This window comes from Mus pahari, chromosome 5, assembly GCF_900095145.1.
Source record: "Mus pahari chromosome 5, PAHARI_EIJ_v1.1, whole genome shotgun sequence".
Taxonomy (NCBI): domain Eukaryota; kingdom Metazoa; phylum Chordata; class Mammalia; order Rodentia; family Muridae; genus Mus; species Mus pahari.
The window spans coordinates 109,799,210-109,816,942 of NC_034594.1; the positions used below are offsets into that span (position 1 = coordinate 109,799,210).

The 17,733-nt window shown below is 51.8% G+C and overlaps 1 protein-coding gene across 4 annotated transcripts in view; it reads right to left on the reverse strand.

The window, feature by feature from the left end:
• Nav1 (neuron navigator 1) overlaps positions 1–17,733 on the reverse strand; it is a 255,032-nt gene that overhangs the window by 101,253 nt on the left and 136,046 nt on the right. For all 4 annotated transcript variants that reach the window (XM_029538188.1, XM_029538187.1, XM_029538186.1 and 1 more), the window contains one exon: positions 3,198–3,300. In XM_029538188.1, coding sequence (XP_029394048.1) covers positions 3,198–3,300 — 103 coding nt within the window. The remainder of the gene's footprint in view (positions 1–3,197; positions 3,301–17,733) is intronic.

Sequence of the window (17,733 nt, forward strand, 5' to 3'; positions counted from 1 at the left end):
AAAAAAAAAAAAGGTACAGCAAGATTCAGGGTCACAAGCCTTAAAGCCGCTAAGCCAGGCCAAGGAAGCCACAGGCAGGCTAATATCAGAGGGCCTGAGGCTAGGGTCCCTGGGTCCTCCCACAGGGCCAGAGAGGAAGTATGGCTGCGATCTGACAAGGATGGTGATCAGGGCTTTGGTTTAGTCTAGCATCGCCACCACCACCAAGCCTAGCAGTGGCGCAGCTCCAAATTCTGTGGCTCTTCTCTATCACACGGCCTGACCGAAGTCAGACAGGGTTGAATCAATGACATGCGAGAGGTATGTGGGCCACCACAGCTGGGTAAACTGAGGCAACCTATGGCCCTGGCTGTCTTCGCACTCACTCTGTAGACTAGGCTGGCCTTGAACTCAGAGATCCGCCTGCCTCAGCTTCCCGGGTGCTGGGATTCAAGGGATACAATACAACCATCCAGTTTTTTTGCACTAAACCCCATCTCGAGCTCTCAGGGGAAAAGGTTTCTAGCTCACAGCTGATCTTCTGACCTGCAGCCAGAACCTGGCCCCAGGCTTGCCTCTGGCATGGGGAGGGTCGGGGAGGGGGAGTGAGGGTGGGGGAGGAGGGAGGTCAGTTTTGCTTCCTCTCCTTACCATCCTACCTCAGACTCTCCTCACTGAGGGAAACATACCTGCAGAGGATGTGGCCTGAAAGTCAAGTTTCCGAAAAGGAACTGAGTCTAAGTCACCCTGTGAGTCCCAGGGGGAGGGTGACCTTGGCAGCTGCACCCTTGAACCCCTGAGGCCTCCGAGATGAGACTGTGTTGGCTCTGCAGGCTGGTGCCTCATGCTGTGTAGACGCAGCGCAGAACTGCCCCCCCCCCCCGTGAGCCTGTGGGGTCCAGCGTGTGTCTGTATGTGTATCTTCTCCCGGGCCTTGCGTGTGTCAGCGTGTGTATCTTCTCTTGGGCCTGCGTGTGTCAGCGTGTGTATCTTCCTTGTGTCAGCGTGTGTACCTTCTCCCGGGCCTTTTCTCTAGCTTAGGAGACTAGTGCTCGGAGGTTCGGGGAGAGACTGATTGATAAAAAGCACTTTAAAAAGCAAGAGAGCCATGGAAAGTCGGGACACGGGTGTTTGGGTTATCTCAGTGTGGACTAGAGCTAATGTAAACTAAAGGCTAAGAGAGGAAGCGACCGGGAGTCCACAGTAAACAGAAGACCCAGCCGTCTGTTGGCTGCCTGTTGGCCCTTTCTTTTCCATAAAGGGAGGCTGGAGCCAGAGGCCCCAAGGCTCTTGTCTCAACCAGTCAGCTTTGGCTTCCCTGGGGCCTCAGGGCAGGCATGAAGACACCAGGAGGCTGGAGCGGCTGCCTCTGCCCTGCTTCTGGGGGTGAGTCATTTGGGGTGTGACTCTTATAGCGGCTCAGCAATTCTCAGCTCCTTTGGCACGATCTTGGCCGGTGACTTGGCATGGAGAGATGTTCCAGAAACTTCCTCGGATAGGGAAAGATTCATCTATAGGAGCTAAACTGTTGGATAACAGCTGAATTAGAGCCTCCACCCTACCTGGATTCCTGTTTAGGGCTTGTGGGATGGGCAGGGGCTGTACCAGGGCTCCTGAAGCCACACAGATCACTTCCCCAGACTCCCCTGCCTGCCGCCTCCTAGTCATCAGGAAGATGCTTAGGTATCTGGGTCTAAGAGCCAGCTTTTTCTTTTCTTTTCTCTTCTTTTCTCTTTCCTTTCCTTTCCTTTCCTTTCCTTTCCTTTCCTTTCCTTTCCTTTCCTTTCCTTTCCTTTCCCTTCCCTTGTGGTTTTGTTTTGTTTTTTGAGACAGGGTTTCTCTGTGTAGCCCTGGCTGTCCTGGAACTCACTTCTGGGATTAAAGGCGTGCACCACCACGCCCAGCATTTGTTTGTTTTTTTGAGACAGGGTTTCTTTGTACAGCCCTGGCTGTCCTGGAACTCACTCTGTAGACCAGGCTTAGCCTTGAACTCAGAAATCCACCTGCCTCTGCCTCCCAAGTGCTGGGATTAAAGGTGTAGCGCCACCACTGCCGGGCTAAGAGCCAGCTTTTTGAAGACAGGGATATGAGTGGGCCTGAGGGGTAAGGGGGGAGAAAGATCTCAACAAGAAGCCCTAGGGCCAATGGATGAAGGCTCCCGAAAGCCGAGGTTCCGCAGCAGTCCTGTGCTCCCACATAGACTGTGATGCCCTAAACGTAACAAGTCCTCTGACACTGAAGGCATGAAGGTGTGTCTGGATACTCCTCTGACTGGCAGTGCCCTGAGCTAATCAAACTCCCTTTCCCATTGACCTCCCCGCCCCCGTGTCCAAACTTTGCATTCTGTTTCCTAGCACCAGGAGGCGGAGAGGGACCTACCTCTAGTTCAACTGAGGAGGCTTCTGGTTCTTAATAAACAGGCCCTCTATGTCCATGCCCCACGATCTCCCAGTCTTGGCTGCCTGCTCACCTCCCCCCTCAGAACTCAGCTGGGCCCTCTGTCCCCTTTAGAGCTGACAGTATGAGCTCATCTGAACGGCCCAGGGAAGCCCAGAGGAACTGAATGGGAAATTCTGACTCATGGAGGGGCTGGTGCCAGAATGCTGCTCTTGGGGAAAAGGGCTGAGGGAGGGCTGTGTACCCTATAGCTGGGGCCTTGGGGGGTTCTGTAAGGGCTGGGGGATAAGAGGGGATACCACGGGGTTGATTTTCTGGGTACCAGTATGTAAACCCTGCTGGGCACTCAGCCCTCCTTTAGGAGTGATAGAAGAGGCCCGAGGACACCTGGCCGGCAGAGGGCTGATGAACCCAGGTGCTGGGGTTCAGGGTACTAGCACCCCAGAGGCATGGGGCTAAAAAGCAGGAGGGGTGTTCAGTAAACAAAGCCCTCTTGAAAGAGGAGGAGATTGTAGCCCACAGAGAGAGCAGGTGTCACGGACTGCACACCTGGATGTGTGCACCCATGCCCAGCCACCGTCACCGGTGATAGCCTGCGCTCACGCATAAGCAGAGGGTAGAAGGAGCAGGGTTTCTGCTGTGGTGCCAAGTTCCCCTTCCTTGTCATGCTGGCAATACGGGGCCCCAAATGCCTGTGTTCAGAGAGGCCAAGGCCCTTTGGTCACCTTGGGATGCCCGTGGGGAGGTGTGGGGAGACACTGAGGCCTTGCCCTCCAGACCTGGGAAGAGCACACCACGGAGGGAGGGCAGCCCAAGCTTACCTGTGAGTCACCTGGGAGCCTCGCAGACTGGACATGGTTTCTTCCAGGTTCTGTCGGAGATCCAGAACATTCTGCACCGTTCTCTTTCTCTGCGACTCTGGGTCTGGCGAGGAGAACAGAAAGAGGCGGTGGTGAGTGGAGAGGACCTGGGAGTCAGGGAAGGGGAGGCAGACACCCTTATCTCCCAGAAGCCAGACCCTGGGGCCAGCCACCTGCTTCTTCTGTTCCTCAAAGATGACCAATAGAGCAGGTACAGCTAAAGGTCTCCATGTGTGTCCTGGGCTGGCTGAAGCCCCGTCCCTACAGACAGGGCCCCCTCAGAGCCTCTCCCTGAGTGACCACTGTTGCCTCTGGCTTTGCTTTCCTGTGGTAGAATGAAATGGAACCCCCCCACACACACACCCACACCGAAACATCCTCTGGAGCAGTGTATTGAAGCTTAGGCTCTTGGAGGAGGGGACAATCTGATGGGTAGAGCTTGGCTAGTGCCACCATATAAATATCCCTACTAGGCCAGTTTCAATCTGTCAACATATCATGGGCCATCGTTCGAAGGGTTGGGCCATGTGGGGTTGCTCTGAGGGGTCTAAGAGGCGGTTCTGACAGCCTCCTAAAGGTGAGGTGGCTGGTGGGAGCAGGAGATGAGCAGCCACCTTCTGGGCAGGCCAAGGCCCAGTCCAAGAGTTAGAATCCCAACTGAGGAAGAAGCATGGGCGGGGCCAGAGTCTGACCCAATCAGGACCGGCTTTGCTCAGCCTTGGTTCCCAGGCAGGATCACTTTAGCTTGGACAGATGAGAGAGCCTCTAATGGTAAGCGAAGCCTCACACTTTCTCCCATCACAGGATGGAAATAGCATCCAAATGATAGAACAATCAATCCCAAGATCCTCTCCCTTCTACTGACCCACCCAAGAAATCTTTATCAAACCCCACTTGGGGCTGGGCATGGTGGGGCACCCCTTTAATCCCGGCACTCAGAAGGCAGAGGCTGGTGAATTTGAGTTTGAGGACAGTCTGGTTTACATATCAAGTTCTAGGCCAGCTGAGGTTACAGAGTGAGGCCCTGTTTCAAAAGAGAAAGAGAAAGAAAGAAGAAAATGAAAGAAAGAAAACAGCAAAACAGGGCTGGAGAAATGGTTCAGCAGTTAAGAGCACCAACTGCTCTTCCAAAGGTCATGAGTTCAAATCCCAGCAACCACATGATGGCTCACAACCATCCGTAATGAGATCTGACGCCCTCTTCTAGGATTTCTGAAGACAGCTACAGTGTACTTACATATAATAAATAAAATAAATCTTAAAAAAAAAAAAAAAAAATGAAACAAAACAGAAACAATCCAACTCAACTTGGTACCAGGTACTGTGCTAGGCTCTGAGGACACTAATGAGGCTCTTGGACCATGTCCCATGGAACCTTTTACAGAGCAATCCAAAGTCGCGGTCACTGCTGTCACTGAAGAACCCAGCTTTCCCAATCCTCCCCAAGAGTTGGCTTCAGCAGTTAGTGACAGAGATAAGAGTGAGACCACCCCTCTCCTCCCTTCCTCAACCCTTCCAGCCCTCTGTGCAAGCCAACCTTACCCTACTCCAAGGCCCAGCCTCTCCACCCACAGACTCAGCAGGGGAGCAAGCTCCTTTTGGCCGCCAAAGAGAACATTTCCGAATCCCCTAAGAGGTATTTTTTTTTTCCCCTCAAGCCTGAGCTCAGGCTGTCTGACTGTCACTGACCAGCCGGCCAAGAGCGGCTGGGTGGGGTGGAAGGGCCATGCTGTATGGCTCTCCCCAGTGCCTCTGGGGCACCTTCTTCTCGGGCCAACTCCAATCCTGGGCCCAGCCATCTCTGTCTCCCTCCCTTGGGGTCCTGTCCCTGTCCCCCAGTTTCTCAAGCCAGTCTCGTGTACTCAGGGCTCCCTGTTGGTGTCAAGGAACAAGGAGAAATGGCAGGCCTCCATGCCCGTGGTCTGAGCTCTGTCCACAGCCCTGGCGTCATCTCTCTGGCTGCCAATGCCTGTTTATCCTGGCAAGTGTCGCCTGGCGAGCTGCTCCCTGCCTTGAAGTGATGGCTTGTCACGGGACACAGTGAGGGTTAGACAGTGTATACCTATATATTTTAAGGTTTAATTCGCAAGACCCTATGTGGGATCAAGAACAAGGCATGGGTTTCACAGAAGGGTGACGCCTTCTATGGTTTGGGCGGAAATGAGCCAAGGTGCATTCCAAAGAGGAAAGTGACAGAGTTATTCAGAGACTCCTGGGTGTGCCCAGTCCCCTGCACACATCATCCAGTCAAATGCCGATGGGAGATTTGTGCTATCGTTCCATTTTACAGATGAGAACACGGACACTTCGAGATCACATAAATTCCTCAAGGCCGCACAACTAGCATAAGCACAGGGTAGAGCTAGAGTCTGAAAGAAACTCAACCTCTTTTGTTGTAACACAAGGCACTCCTGTGTCAGCAGTGACATGCACAGTGACTGCATACAGTAAGTGCTTAATGATACCCCAAGATTTAGTGAGAGCTACCACCATTTAAAACTTTTCATGTATGCATGCATATGGGTATATTTGTGTATGTATGCGTGTGTATATGTATGTATGTGTGTATACATGTTGTATGTGTCTGTGATGTTGGAGATTGTGGCATTAAAAATGTCCCTGTCTCTTTAAGAAAAAATGTTCAAGCCAGCTTCATTCCTAATTCTCTAGGCTTTGGGGCATAGCAGGGAATGATGGGAACTAGAACCCAGAATCTTGGTAGTGACAGAGAACAATATTTCAACTCCTGATATAACAATCATGGTGCCTTCTCTCCCTAGCCTCCTCAAAGACCTCTACCCCAGCCCCTACAATTTTCCATATCAACAGAGTAGAGTAGTACAGACACAAAGACAAAGACAAAGACACACACACACACACACACACACACACACACACACACACACACACACACACACACACCAGGGCTCAACTCTTCAAAAACCAGAGATACCAAGGTCCTGGAAATGGCTTGGTCCGGTCCTGCGTGTCACAGAGGTGGGAGGCCAAGGTGCAGGAATATAACCATCTGGGGATGGCAGAGGGGCTACGATTTATCTGCAGACCTCAGGGTAGGCTTAGAGAGGCAAGAAGGCTTGATTTGATGGGAATGGCTGGTTCTGTTCAGTGCCCTGGCTGGGACTGTCCTGAAGTGGCTACACCCTAACGTTCCATGGGTGCCTCATCAGTGTCCCCTAGTGGCCAGCTACAGTATGACACCTTACATTTCCACAGCTGGGTCTGCTCTGTGTGTGTGTTTGTGTATGTGTGTAGTATGTAGTGTGTGTGTTTGTGTGTGTGTGGGGGGGTGATATTTATGCTTCTGATCTCCCAGTCATTTTACCGTTTTTAGCTTTTATTAAGTTTTATTTGCAAAAAACCTCACCCTACCCCTTACCCTCACCCCTCCACATCTGTAACTGTTCTGCCCCAGCATCCAGCCTGTTTTTACTAAGCTTTGTCTCTTTCTCACTGTCTGCAGTGAGAATGAAGATCTGGGAAGGGATGGAGGGATTCAAAGTACTAGCGATTTGTGATGGCATTAACATTACTAAAACATTATTCATCGGTTATGTCCCGATGTCCTGGAGGCCGCCTCTCCGTGTCTTGGTCAACCCTGTGGTCTCAGGATGTGGTCTTAGAGGAAAGGTTGAAGTATGGCAAAGATGGAGGAGGAGTCTCTTCCTACTGTTGTTTAAGATGTTTCCAACCTATGTGACACCTCTGTGCACATTACAGCTAAGCTTCTGCAGAACATAGCTCCCAGGGTGAAGTGTGTGTGTGTGTGTGCGTGTGTGTGTGTGTGTGTGTGTGTGTGTGTGTGTGTGTGTGTCATGTGTGTCTGAGGAGTCTCACTACAAATCAACAGTCAAATACACTTGACACACAGGTGCATGCACACAGAAATGCCAGAGCCCCACGTTTGCCTCATGTGACTGTGGTATTTCATTGGATTCATTATAATTGGATTCCAACTCCCCTATTCTTTCCATTCTAATACCTTGCCTCAGAATATGCACATCTCGCCAAGGTGTGCCCATACAGTGTTCTGCAATCCTGCAGATACACACATGGAGCGGTTTGGGTGGCACTGCCTCTCATTGAGAGACAGGAAGGTGACTAAGATATTCATGAGGAAAAGAGGCAACCTGTGCCTGCAAAGGGAAGGTCCAGGGTACACTGATGTATGTGTGTGTGTGCGTGCGCATGTGCATGTGTGCATGTGTGTGTATGTGTGTGTGATGTGAGCAGGTTCCTTCTACCTGCCCGGCATCAGACAAGGGAAACAGGCCTCCCAAGAATGCCAAGACAGGGTTTGCTGCTAAGCTAAAGACCTGGACACTGGGGAGAAACGGACTTTTACTCTGGTGTCAAGAACATAGTTCTTAGGCTCACTAATTTAATCTTAGCATTTGAGAGGCAGAGGCCAGCGGAAGTCAGTCTGATCTACAGAGTGAGTTCCAGGACAGTCATGTCTATATTGAGAAACCCTGTCTCAAACAGGCAAACAACAAAAACAAAAAAAGAACACAGTTCTTAGTGTCAAGAAGAAAACCCACCATCCAGGTCCACCCACTGCCCTTCCACAGCCGGGCTGGCCCTGAGCAGGTTACTTCATCTTGCTACAGTTCTGCTTTCTGCTAAATGGAGAGAGGACTGACCTCACGGTAGCGAGGCTTAAGGGCCTAGCTCACTATCACACTTAGCGTAGTGTCGGGCACACAGCAAACTGCCTGGACATACAGCTGGGATCGATCTGGCAGCAGGCAGAGATGGGCAGACAGTGAGGCTGGAGCGCCCCACACTCGGTCACTCACTGACAGGTGGGACTGCGCTCTCGCTAGCTGAGGCCCTCACACCCGGACCTAGGGGCAGCTGAGATACACTGGGCAAACCTTGCGGCTGCACCAGCAAGCCTGACTAGCTGCCTTTTTCAGGGTAGTCCTGCCCGAGGGATGCACGTAGCTACAGAGACTTGCTTGAACCAGAAGGCTAAGCTGTAAGATCGTAATGGACAGGGAGCCTCCAGTTCAGGGTAAAAGCCCCAACAGATTCAGGAAAGTTCCAGAAGGAGGCGGCTCAGGGGGGAATCCATCACCCAGTAGTCAGGTTTCCCCACGATCTGTGAGGTTTTAATTATTAGCCAGCAATTAAGTAAACTGCAATAACTTTTGACTATTGAAGCTTTAATTACCTTCACCAATGTTTCCGAACCCACAAGCCGTGTAGCTCAGGGGAAGGCAACTAAGAACTCTCTGGAGCTGCACCGTCCCTCTAGACTGGCTTTTACTGGGAACGGCTGGGTGAGGCACAAGCCCCCAGGAGGGAGCTTGAAAGCATTTGCCACCCTCTCACATTAAGGACAGGAAATGACCTCTCCTCGGAGCCCGCAGAGGGGACTCAGGGCCGCCGTGACGGGACTCCTGGCCTGGTCTCCTTTTCTCACTGTCCAGTACTGTGGGCTGAGACGGCAGATCAGATGTATCTGCAGAAGAGGGAAGTCACAGCCAGAATTAACCACAGGGGATGGTCTGGGCCTCGATCCATGTAGAAATCCAGGCCAGCCTAAACGACCTGGAAACAGGAAGCACCGGGCCTCCCCGTGTCTGTTTCTCTCTCTCACACACATCTCAACAACTCTTCAGAGGAAGAAAATTCCCCAACCTTATTTGATCCCCAGTACAGGAGTCTGATCTTTAAATTCTGGAAATCTATCACAATTTTGGCTGAAAGAAAAATAAAAATAAAAAGATTCCAGGCCTAGCCAGCAGGTCAGTTTGTCCCAGGACTTGCTGCAACAATGGAAAGACACTGGGGAGTTGCACACAGTGCTGCCAGGATCCATTGAGCAGTACTTGGTGTTTCAGTGGGTCAGATGTCTCTGGGAATCAGAATCTTTTTCTCTCCTCTCTTCCACTCAAGGACATAGATCTACCCACTCCAGCAAGAGCAGGCCAGGCCGGCCACCCCAGGTCCATCTCAGGGTGACCCAGAGGCTCCGGGTTAAGCTGGGCAGTTCTGTGAGATCTGCACCAGTTGGACTGGACCCATTCCCACCCCTGCAAACGCTGACTCGGGCACCGTAGCCAGGAAAGCTAAAAACTGACAAGTGACTTGTGACACGGATCTCCCCTGCCTGAGGGCAGAGCCCAGCAGCTTGTCTGAGGGGCAACTCCACCCTCTTTCCTCACCCCTTCCCAAATCATCTGCTGACCCCAGAGGTCCTAGAAGGGGGCAGGGTGGGCGGGCCTCCATGCCAGAGACACCCACTGTGGCGGAGAAGGCAGGCAGGCAGGAAACTATTCATTCTGTTCCTAACCCCGTTGTTTCTCTCTTGCCCCCACTTAAGTCACAATACTGTGGGAGGCAGCTGACATGGAACCCCACAGTGCAGCAAACCCTGTGCACTCCTGCTCCCCAAAGGAGCTCCCAGGCATTTCCTCTTTACCCTGGAGAACCCTGAACCTACTCAGGCAAGGGGCTGCCTGGAGTCCTGATGGGTGGTCCATCACGAGGCACCAGACAGAGCTAGGACTTTGAAACGCACTGGCTATATGGAGCCATTAGACAAAAACTAGAACTACAAACAAACAAACCTGGGGCTAAACAAAAGAAGGACGCATAGGCACTACAGCCTGGAATTTTCTGGGTTCTCCCCGTTCATGTGCAGTTTTGATTTTCATTGAGCTAAAAGTCCCAAGGGAACAACATCAACCAGCTGTGGAACTTGGGTAAATGACTTCTCCCTGGGCCTCAGTTTCCCCGTCTGTAAGTAAGGGAGCGGTGTAGTTGACGAAGTGTGATCATGTGACTTTGTGCGAGGCTGAGGTTTGTATAATGCTGGAGGTGGCTCCGGGGAAATCTGCTGCGCTGCCAACTCTGAAATCAGGTGCTGTGACCGGAGGGTCCTACTTTGCATTTGTGTAAACATTTCGAGAACAGGAGACCCGACAAAGCACCAGGGCTCAACATCCCCACTCAAAGTGATGGAGAAATACCGCTGGCACAAGTCAGCTCTCTGCTCTCTGCTCTGTCTTTCCGGGAAGACAGCCACCAAGAGTTTGCAAGGTCTCTGGGACTTGCTGCAGAGAACAACCACACGGGGGCGCTATGGGTCCTCAGCCGCATGCAGCCTCGCTTTGCATTGATGCCGCAATGCTGTAAGAAGGGCAGCTGTCTAGCTCCCGGGCTTGGGAGAAGTCGCCCAAAGGCCTCTTTCCCTCTGATTTCTGCTTAGGATTGCTTCTTCGCAGGTACTGCATTCCTGGGGCAGACATCCTTCGTAACCCTTAGTCCACACCCTGGCTAGGTTAGCACACTTGGAGAAGAGCCCAGAGTTTGCAGCATTGATTTTGCTACGCCATCTACCCAGGCAGTGCCTGCCCTGTTCCTAGTGGACCAGTTTAAGAGCAGGGCCTGGCTTACCCGGATTTTTCAACCCGGTAAGGTAGAAGTAGGTTCTGGAGACCCACAGACTCCCCTGGCAAGCTCATAGTCAGAGCCAAAGTTTGAGAGAGAATCCAGCTTACCTTTTGAAACAAGGAATAACCTGGAGAAGTGTGTGGGGTCCAAGTCTGTTCTCTGAAGGTCTCATTTCTGCTCTTTTGCAGTGTGTTTGGGGCGGGTGGCTTTCTGGGAGAGGTAGGACAGACTCCTTCCATTAGGACCCATCAGGGTCCTTTTGGGAAGAGAGGTGGTCTCTGCATTGAGCGGAAGGCAGAAAGGCTCGCTGCAATGGTGTGCAGCTCAGCTTCACTCTGCGGTCTTTGACAAAGAACTTGGGGAATAAGCTTACAGGACCAGGGGACAGCTACTTCTCAATGGCTCGCACCTGGGGAAGGCTTTGCTAGGTCCAGGACAATTAGACCAGAAGAAGATCCTGTTTGGAATAACTGTTGTAAAGTCGGTTTGTCTGCCCGTCTGTCCTTCTTTCCCTCTCTCCTTCCCTCTCTCTGTTTTGCTTGTTTTTGAGACTGGATTTCTCTGTGCAGCCCTGGCTGTCCTAGAACTTACTGGGCAGCCCAGGCTGACCTCTAACTCAGAGATCCGCCTGCCTCTGCCTGAGTGCTGGGATTAAAGGCCTGTGCCTCGCGCAGCTGTCGCTGCCACCACCTGGCTAGGTCTATTTTTTCTATTACACTTCTAAAAAAAACTTCCTCCCACCCCTGTTCCTTTGAACACCAGGTAACAGGGTAAGAGAGGATTCTGAAGATTTGACGCTGGCCTGGGCTTGTGAGCAGATCTCCGGCAGAGGAGACAGTTTGCCTCTCTCAGATGCTCAGGCAGGTCGCTGCTAAGGACGAACCTGGAGTCTCCTGCCCAGTGAACCTCAAAGTTTACCTTTACTGGAAATGCTTCCTATTTTAACAACGCCCAGAGCCTTCCTGTGACACCCTGCGCTGAAGACGATGAGGTCTCCTGTGCAGCTGCTTCTGGGAACCTGGAATGGTTGTCATAGCAACAGTTTACACAGCAGAGAGCTATCTGCAGGGAGTCAGGAGAGGAGGAGAGGGGCTGGGGTCAGGTATGCACAGCACCGGAAGAGGCCTGGGGGAATCTCTGGCTGTGACCCCAGTAATCCTAGGTGATTGGCTAACTCTTCTGTCTTTGATACCAGGTTCTGTCCCAGCGGCTTTATGGATACGAACCCTGTACGGTTGCAGGACATGCCTGGGCCGGTCTATTTATTACCCCTATTTCATAGCTGAGAAAACCAGAGTTCGTGGCAGCTGAGACTGCCAGGATGACATGGCAGCACATGGCAAAGCCAAAATGTGAAAACAGACGGTCTAGCCTCATTCAATCCTGGCACCACGAGCTAGAGAGGGTGAGATATGCAGACGATGCTCAATCACACGCTATAAAATCCACTTTTCAAAATACGCGATTCCATGGCTTTTGTCTGTACATCATCACCCATGCAATTTCAGAATATTTTATCACCCCCCGCCAGGGTATGCCCTGTACACTAAGCGCTCACCTGCCACCCTCCCCTTCCTCTAACCCGGGCAAACGCTAGTCTGCCTTCTGACTCTGCATTCTGACTCTGCAGATCCACCTATTCAGGATCCTTCACACAAACAGAATCTCACACCTCTGTGGCTTCTGTCACTCTGCGCTGCCTTCCCAGTTGGTCTACGCTGTAGTATGTTTCATCCCTCTGTTCCTTTTCATGGCCGAATAATATTCTACAGGGTGGATAATATTTGCCTATCTAGCCATCATTTGATAGACATTGGCTTCATCTCTCCTTTTTTGCCCAGTATGAATAACGCTGCCATGAAAGTCACATGTGTTGACGTCTGCTTCTATTTCTTTTGAGTGTATGCGTAGGCGTATATGTGATATACTCCTCATGTGCTTAGGATCATGTGGTAGTTGTGTGTTTCCCACTTTGAGGAATGGCTACACTGTCATCTACACTGTCATCTAAGGTGTCTGTACGCTGTCTCTTCCTGCCTTCCGCCCAGCCTCGGCAACATTGCTACTTACTGTCTATCAGGCCGTGGCCAGCCCAGTGTGCCAGGCTATCTCACCATAGATCCAATATGTGGGTTTTTTTTTTTTTTTTCTGATTTAAGAATGTTGAACACTGGGGCTGGTGAGATGACTCAGTGGGTAAGAGTACCGATTGCTCTTCCAAAGGTCCCGAGTTCAAATCCCAGCAACCATGTGGTGGCTCACAACCATCTGTAACAAGATCTGATGCCCTCTTCTGGAGAGTCTGAAGTCAGCTACAGTGTAATTACATATAATAAATAAATAAATCTTAAAAAAAAAAAAAAAAAAAGAATGTTGAACACCTTTTATATTTGAACTAGCTAAGGTATAATTCCCTCAATGGCATTAGCCACACTTCCAAGTTCTCGCCAGTGACCTTGCCATGTCAGCTACATAACCACTGCAGCCCAGCCACAGAGCATTCCTGGAAGTGCTAGGCACCGTGTGGCATGTCAGAGTCCATTGGGGTGCGGCTGTGTAAAGCCACCAGCTCTTTCTCCAGAAGTCTGACACACCCCCTGCCCTGAGCCTCTCTCCCTTCATTCCTCCAGAATCAGCCCCCTTGGGCGGGATTATATCCTGTGTCCCAGCTTTTGCACATAATCCAGTCCATTATACGAATGCGCCCATCTTCAGGTTCTCAGGGTTCTCACACTGGGACCCAAAGTGGGTCAGTCACAAACTTGCTAAGAGCATGACTAGATCTAGTGGCCGCCAGGAGCAGAAGGTAAGACCTGGCTGAATATGTGGCTGCCTTTCATGTAGCTCCACCCCCAGGACAGGGCCTTTCTCCCTCAGAGTTGTTCCTATAAGACGCCACCCTTCCTCCCAGAACCTGTCAGTGGCAATGACTCTGTCAGGATGACGCAACTGTGGACCTCAGACCAGGCTTGACAACGGAGGGTGTAGGATTGATTTTAAAGATTCCGAGGGAGAAATCTGGGGGCAAAGTGTGGGCTTTGTAGGGTTGCCCCAGAAAAAGGGAGTGCCCCCAGCCATGGAAGCTATTCACCCCCCCCAGCTCCCCAAACCCAATACCACCCATACAGCATCTGATGTGACCTCGGCTTTGATGCTGACTAACATTGGTACAGAGCTGCCTCCCAGAGGGCTGCAGTTCCTGGGACCGCCTTCTGTGTTGCGGATCCTCAGCCACCATCACCGGGGAGAGGACCTTTGGGTTCGGTCATCTGTCACCACCTCCAGGGTGACCCTCAACGCCTTAGATAAAGGCTTAGGAGCGCCCACCTACTCCCTCCCAGGGCTTAGACACAAGGGCAGAGTTACCAAGCTGTTGGCTTTAAGAAAGACTTTCAAGGGCCGGTGAGATGGCTCAGCGGTTAAGAGTGCCGACTGCTCTTCTAAAGGTCCTGAGTTCAAATCCCAGCAACCACATGGTGGCTCACAACCATCCGTAACGAAATCTGACCCCCTCTTCTGACAGCTACAGTGTACTTACATATAATAAATAAATAAATAAATATTTTAAAAAATTAAAAAAAAAAAAAGAAAGACTTTCAATTGTGAGACAGAGAACCCCACAGTGAGGAAGAAGAAAGTTTTCGGAAGAGAGAGTGTTCTTGGGGGACAGTAAAGGATGGAAAGGGACATTTCCTGAGTGTGTTCTACATGCTGCAGTTGGCCCTAAACATGGACAGACATTCTGTCCTTGGAAGACATCGATCCTGAGAGGATAGTAATGATCCCCATTTGCAGGTGTTTGGTTCTGAGAGGCAGTTAACTCTCTCAGGTCACACGGTTTAAGGAAATAGCACAGGAGGGATCTGGGCTCCAGTCTCTCTCGCCTCCTTCCTTAATAAACTACCAATGCCAACAAGACAGCCTGGCTGGTCACGCGAGGCTCTTCCTGACCGGTGTGTTGGAGTCAGAGCTTCACAGACCACAGGATGAGGCCTGTCCTCCGCTCTGGGATGAATGAGATAAATCATTGCCAGGAGACAGGGGAGTCATGGGCCACTGGCCAGGCCAAGGATTTTCTACCTCCACGACGTGGGGCCGCCTGCCAGTCTTGCAGGCCTTACTGGCAGCCACTGCTCCTGTCCAACACTTCCTCGAGGGAGTCCTTTCTCCCCAGCTGGGCTCCATCCCAGCTCTGCAACCTGCAAAGCTTGTGGCCTTGGAAGGAGCTTCCTAGAACGCCTGGCCGGCGGGGCTGTACAGCCTGCTTGCCAAGCCAGTCACGACTGCCTGCACAGAACATTCAGGATTCTCTCTGTCCGACTCCAGAGGCAGCCTGGGAACCTGGGGAACAGAGCAGCCTGGAGGTACAGCAAAAGCAGCTGTTCCTTCACCTGCTGCTTCTTCACAGGGAATCCCTCAGGTGGGGGGTCGGGTGGAAGGGGCACTAAGGCTTTCCTGCCCACTCCTGCCCTCACTAGCTGCTCTCTGCCCCGAGGAACCTGGGTCCCCCTACAGCTACACGGACAGCATCTTCAGCATGAACTCCAGTCAGGGAGCAGAGGCTCTGTGACCAAGTTATGAGAGCTTCTGGGGCCTGTGAGCAAGTTGATTAGTCCCCCTGGGCCTCAGTTTCTCCTGGGAAAGATCACTCAGCCCATTCCTACTCTGTTTAGAGTGGGGGGAGGGGAGCTCCGAGGGGAGAGGACAAGAAGGATGTGTGAGCTGGGTATCTGCAGAACCAGCGGGTCATGCGTTGCTGCCAGCCTCCAAGGGCAGATGGGGCCTCCTGGGGAATGAACAGCATCAGAGTGGGGCTTGGGCAAGATCAGGAAGAAGCAATGGGGGGATGCCCAGGCCTTCCAGCAGCCCAGCCCCAGCCCCCCAGAGCCTGAACCCAGCTCAGCAGCCATGAACCTGCTGAAGCAGCTGAGCACCTTAGGCCGAGCAACCATCTCAATAGAGGTTCCGGAACTTTCCAGGCCTACCAACCTGTGTCTGAGCTGAAGGACACTATATCTTCCAATATGGAGTGCCCGCTCCTCATACCCCACTTTGGCCTGGCCGCACAGGTGTGTCCAGGCTGTGGCAAAATCTAACCTGGGTTCTTGCCTTGGAAGTCCTCTCAGGAGACACAAGTATGAGGAGGAAGGTCACACTCTGTGGGCAGATTATTACTTGGACTAGCCAGGCACCCACACAGGGCAGAGCACACTGACAACTCTATGCCCTGGAGAGTTAGAGCAAGGAGTGCCTGTCCACAGCACAGGAAAGAGGGAGACCTTGCCCCAGAGGGACTAACAGAAGCCACCAGATGTTATTTGCTGTGTATCTCTACCCTTTGAACTCATCCAGGTTGCTCAAGAGCCCTTGAGCATGGCCGGCTGTCCCTGGAGATTAGTTTAAAGATGAGAGAAGGCAGCTCTTAAAGAAAGTGATCAGGGGGAAAATGAAGGTGTGTGTGTATGTGTGTGTGGCTGTGCAAACACATGCGTATGTATGTGTACATGTAAGTGTATTTCTGTGTATGTCTGTGTATGTCTCTCTCTGTGTAGGAATCAGGGTGTGTGTGTGTGTCTGCGTGCACACATGTGTATGTGTACATATATGTATTTCTGTGTGTGTGTTTATGTCTCTCTTCTGTGTATGTGTAGGAGTCAGGGTGTGTGGGAGTATGTGTCTGTGTGTGTGCACATGCATGTGTGTGTGTTTATCTGGGTAGGACCCAGGGCCTGACTGACCTCAATTCTTGGAAATACAGCAACCCTTTGGCAGAACTTATGCCCTCTGTCTCTCTACCTTTGGAGGCAACCAGCACCTATTTGATGCCTACTGTGTACCAAGTATTTCACACACTTCAAGCCTTTAAAGCTCCCACAATATTCCATGAAACATGTCCTGTGGGAGTTTATCCTGCCAGAGAGAGCCTGATTAGCTGTTTGCATTTCCTTCCAGCTGTGAGGTGCAGGGCTGGGATTTGAACCTAAACTCACCATCTTCAACCCCAGGGCTCACTGCACCGGATTTCTCTGAAGCCTGTACTATACCCATCTGTTGTTTTCAGTAAATAAGAAACACAACAGAGCCCAGAGCCCAGAGCCCGACTAGTCTCAGCTCTCCCGACTCACTTCTACCTGCTTTGGGGAGACATGCCACCGCTGACTGTGTTATACCAGCTTCCCAGCCCCCAACCCCTTCTGCCTCTGCAGCCAGAGCAGAGAGTCATGGCCACATTCTCCCTGAAAATGATCTTCAGCTCATCTCTGGCCAGAAGCCCCAGCAGCTGGTGACCCCTGAACCCCCTCCCTAGGGTCATCTATGTTTAATGAGCGGGATGCAAAGGGACTACAGAAGCGCAGGGAATCAGCTGTCTGGGCCTGGTTGAATATTCCTCCGCCAGCCTGACATCTTCTAGGCTTTGCTCTCACTTCTGCTCTGCTCCGACTGGGGCAGCTTATGGCAGTGACTACGGAGCTGCTCATCCCTTCCAGTTCCTTGTGTTCCATCCTTAGACTAGGTACCTGTAGGTAGTTGCCATGGGAACAGCTGGCTCAGGCTTCACTCCTGGGGACCACTGAGCCTAGCCTGTGTGTGCTCCTTCTCCCTCTGGGAAGACAAATGGGAGGATACACTTAGGAGTAAGACATTCATGCAGAAGCACTAAGCCCAGGCTAGAGGCTGGGGGTAACTTGGGTGGTTTCAAACACCTTAGCCACCTACCACTTACAGAGTCCCAGAGCGGGTCCATCCACTGAATCTGAGGTCTTTCTATTTTGAGACTTCAGCGTCCCAGGTGACCCCAGATGACCCCAGATGACCCTAGGGTCCTTGGTCTAGAGTCTGAGGCTCTCTGCTATAATTTTTTGACGTGGTATCCTTACCACCCTCACGCCCACTCTATCCTTTCACCCATCTGGCCAGTCTGGCTCCCCACTGCACCCTTGCCCGCCTGTGCTTCCCACTGCTCTATTAGAAGACTCTTCCTGGGCTGGTGAGATGGCTCAGTGGGTAAGAGCACCCGACTGCTCTTCCAAAGGTGCAGAGTTCAAATCCCAGCAACCACATGGTGGCTCACAAC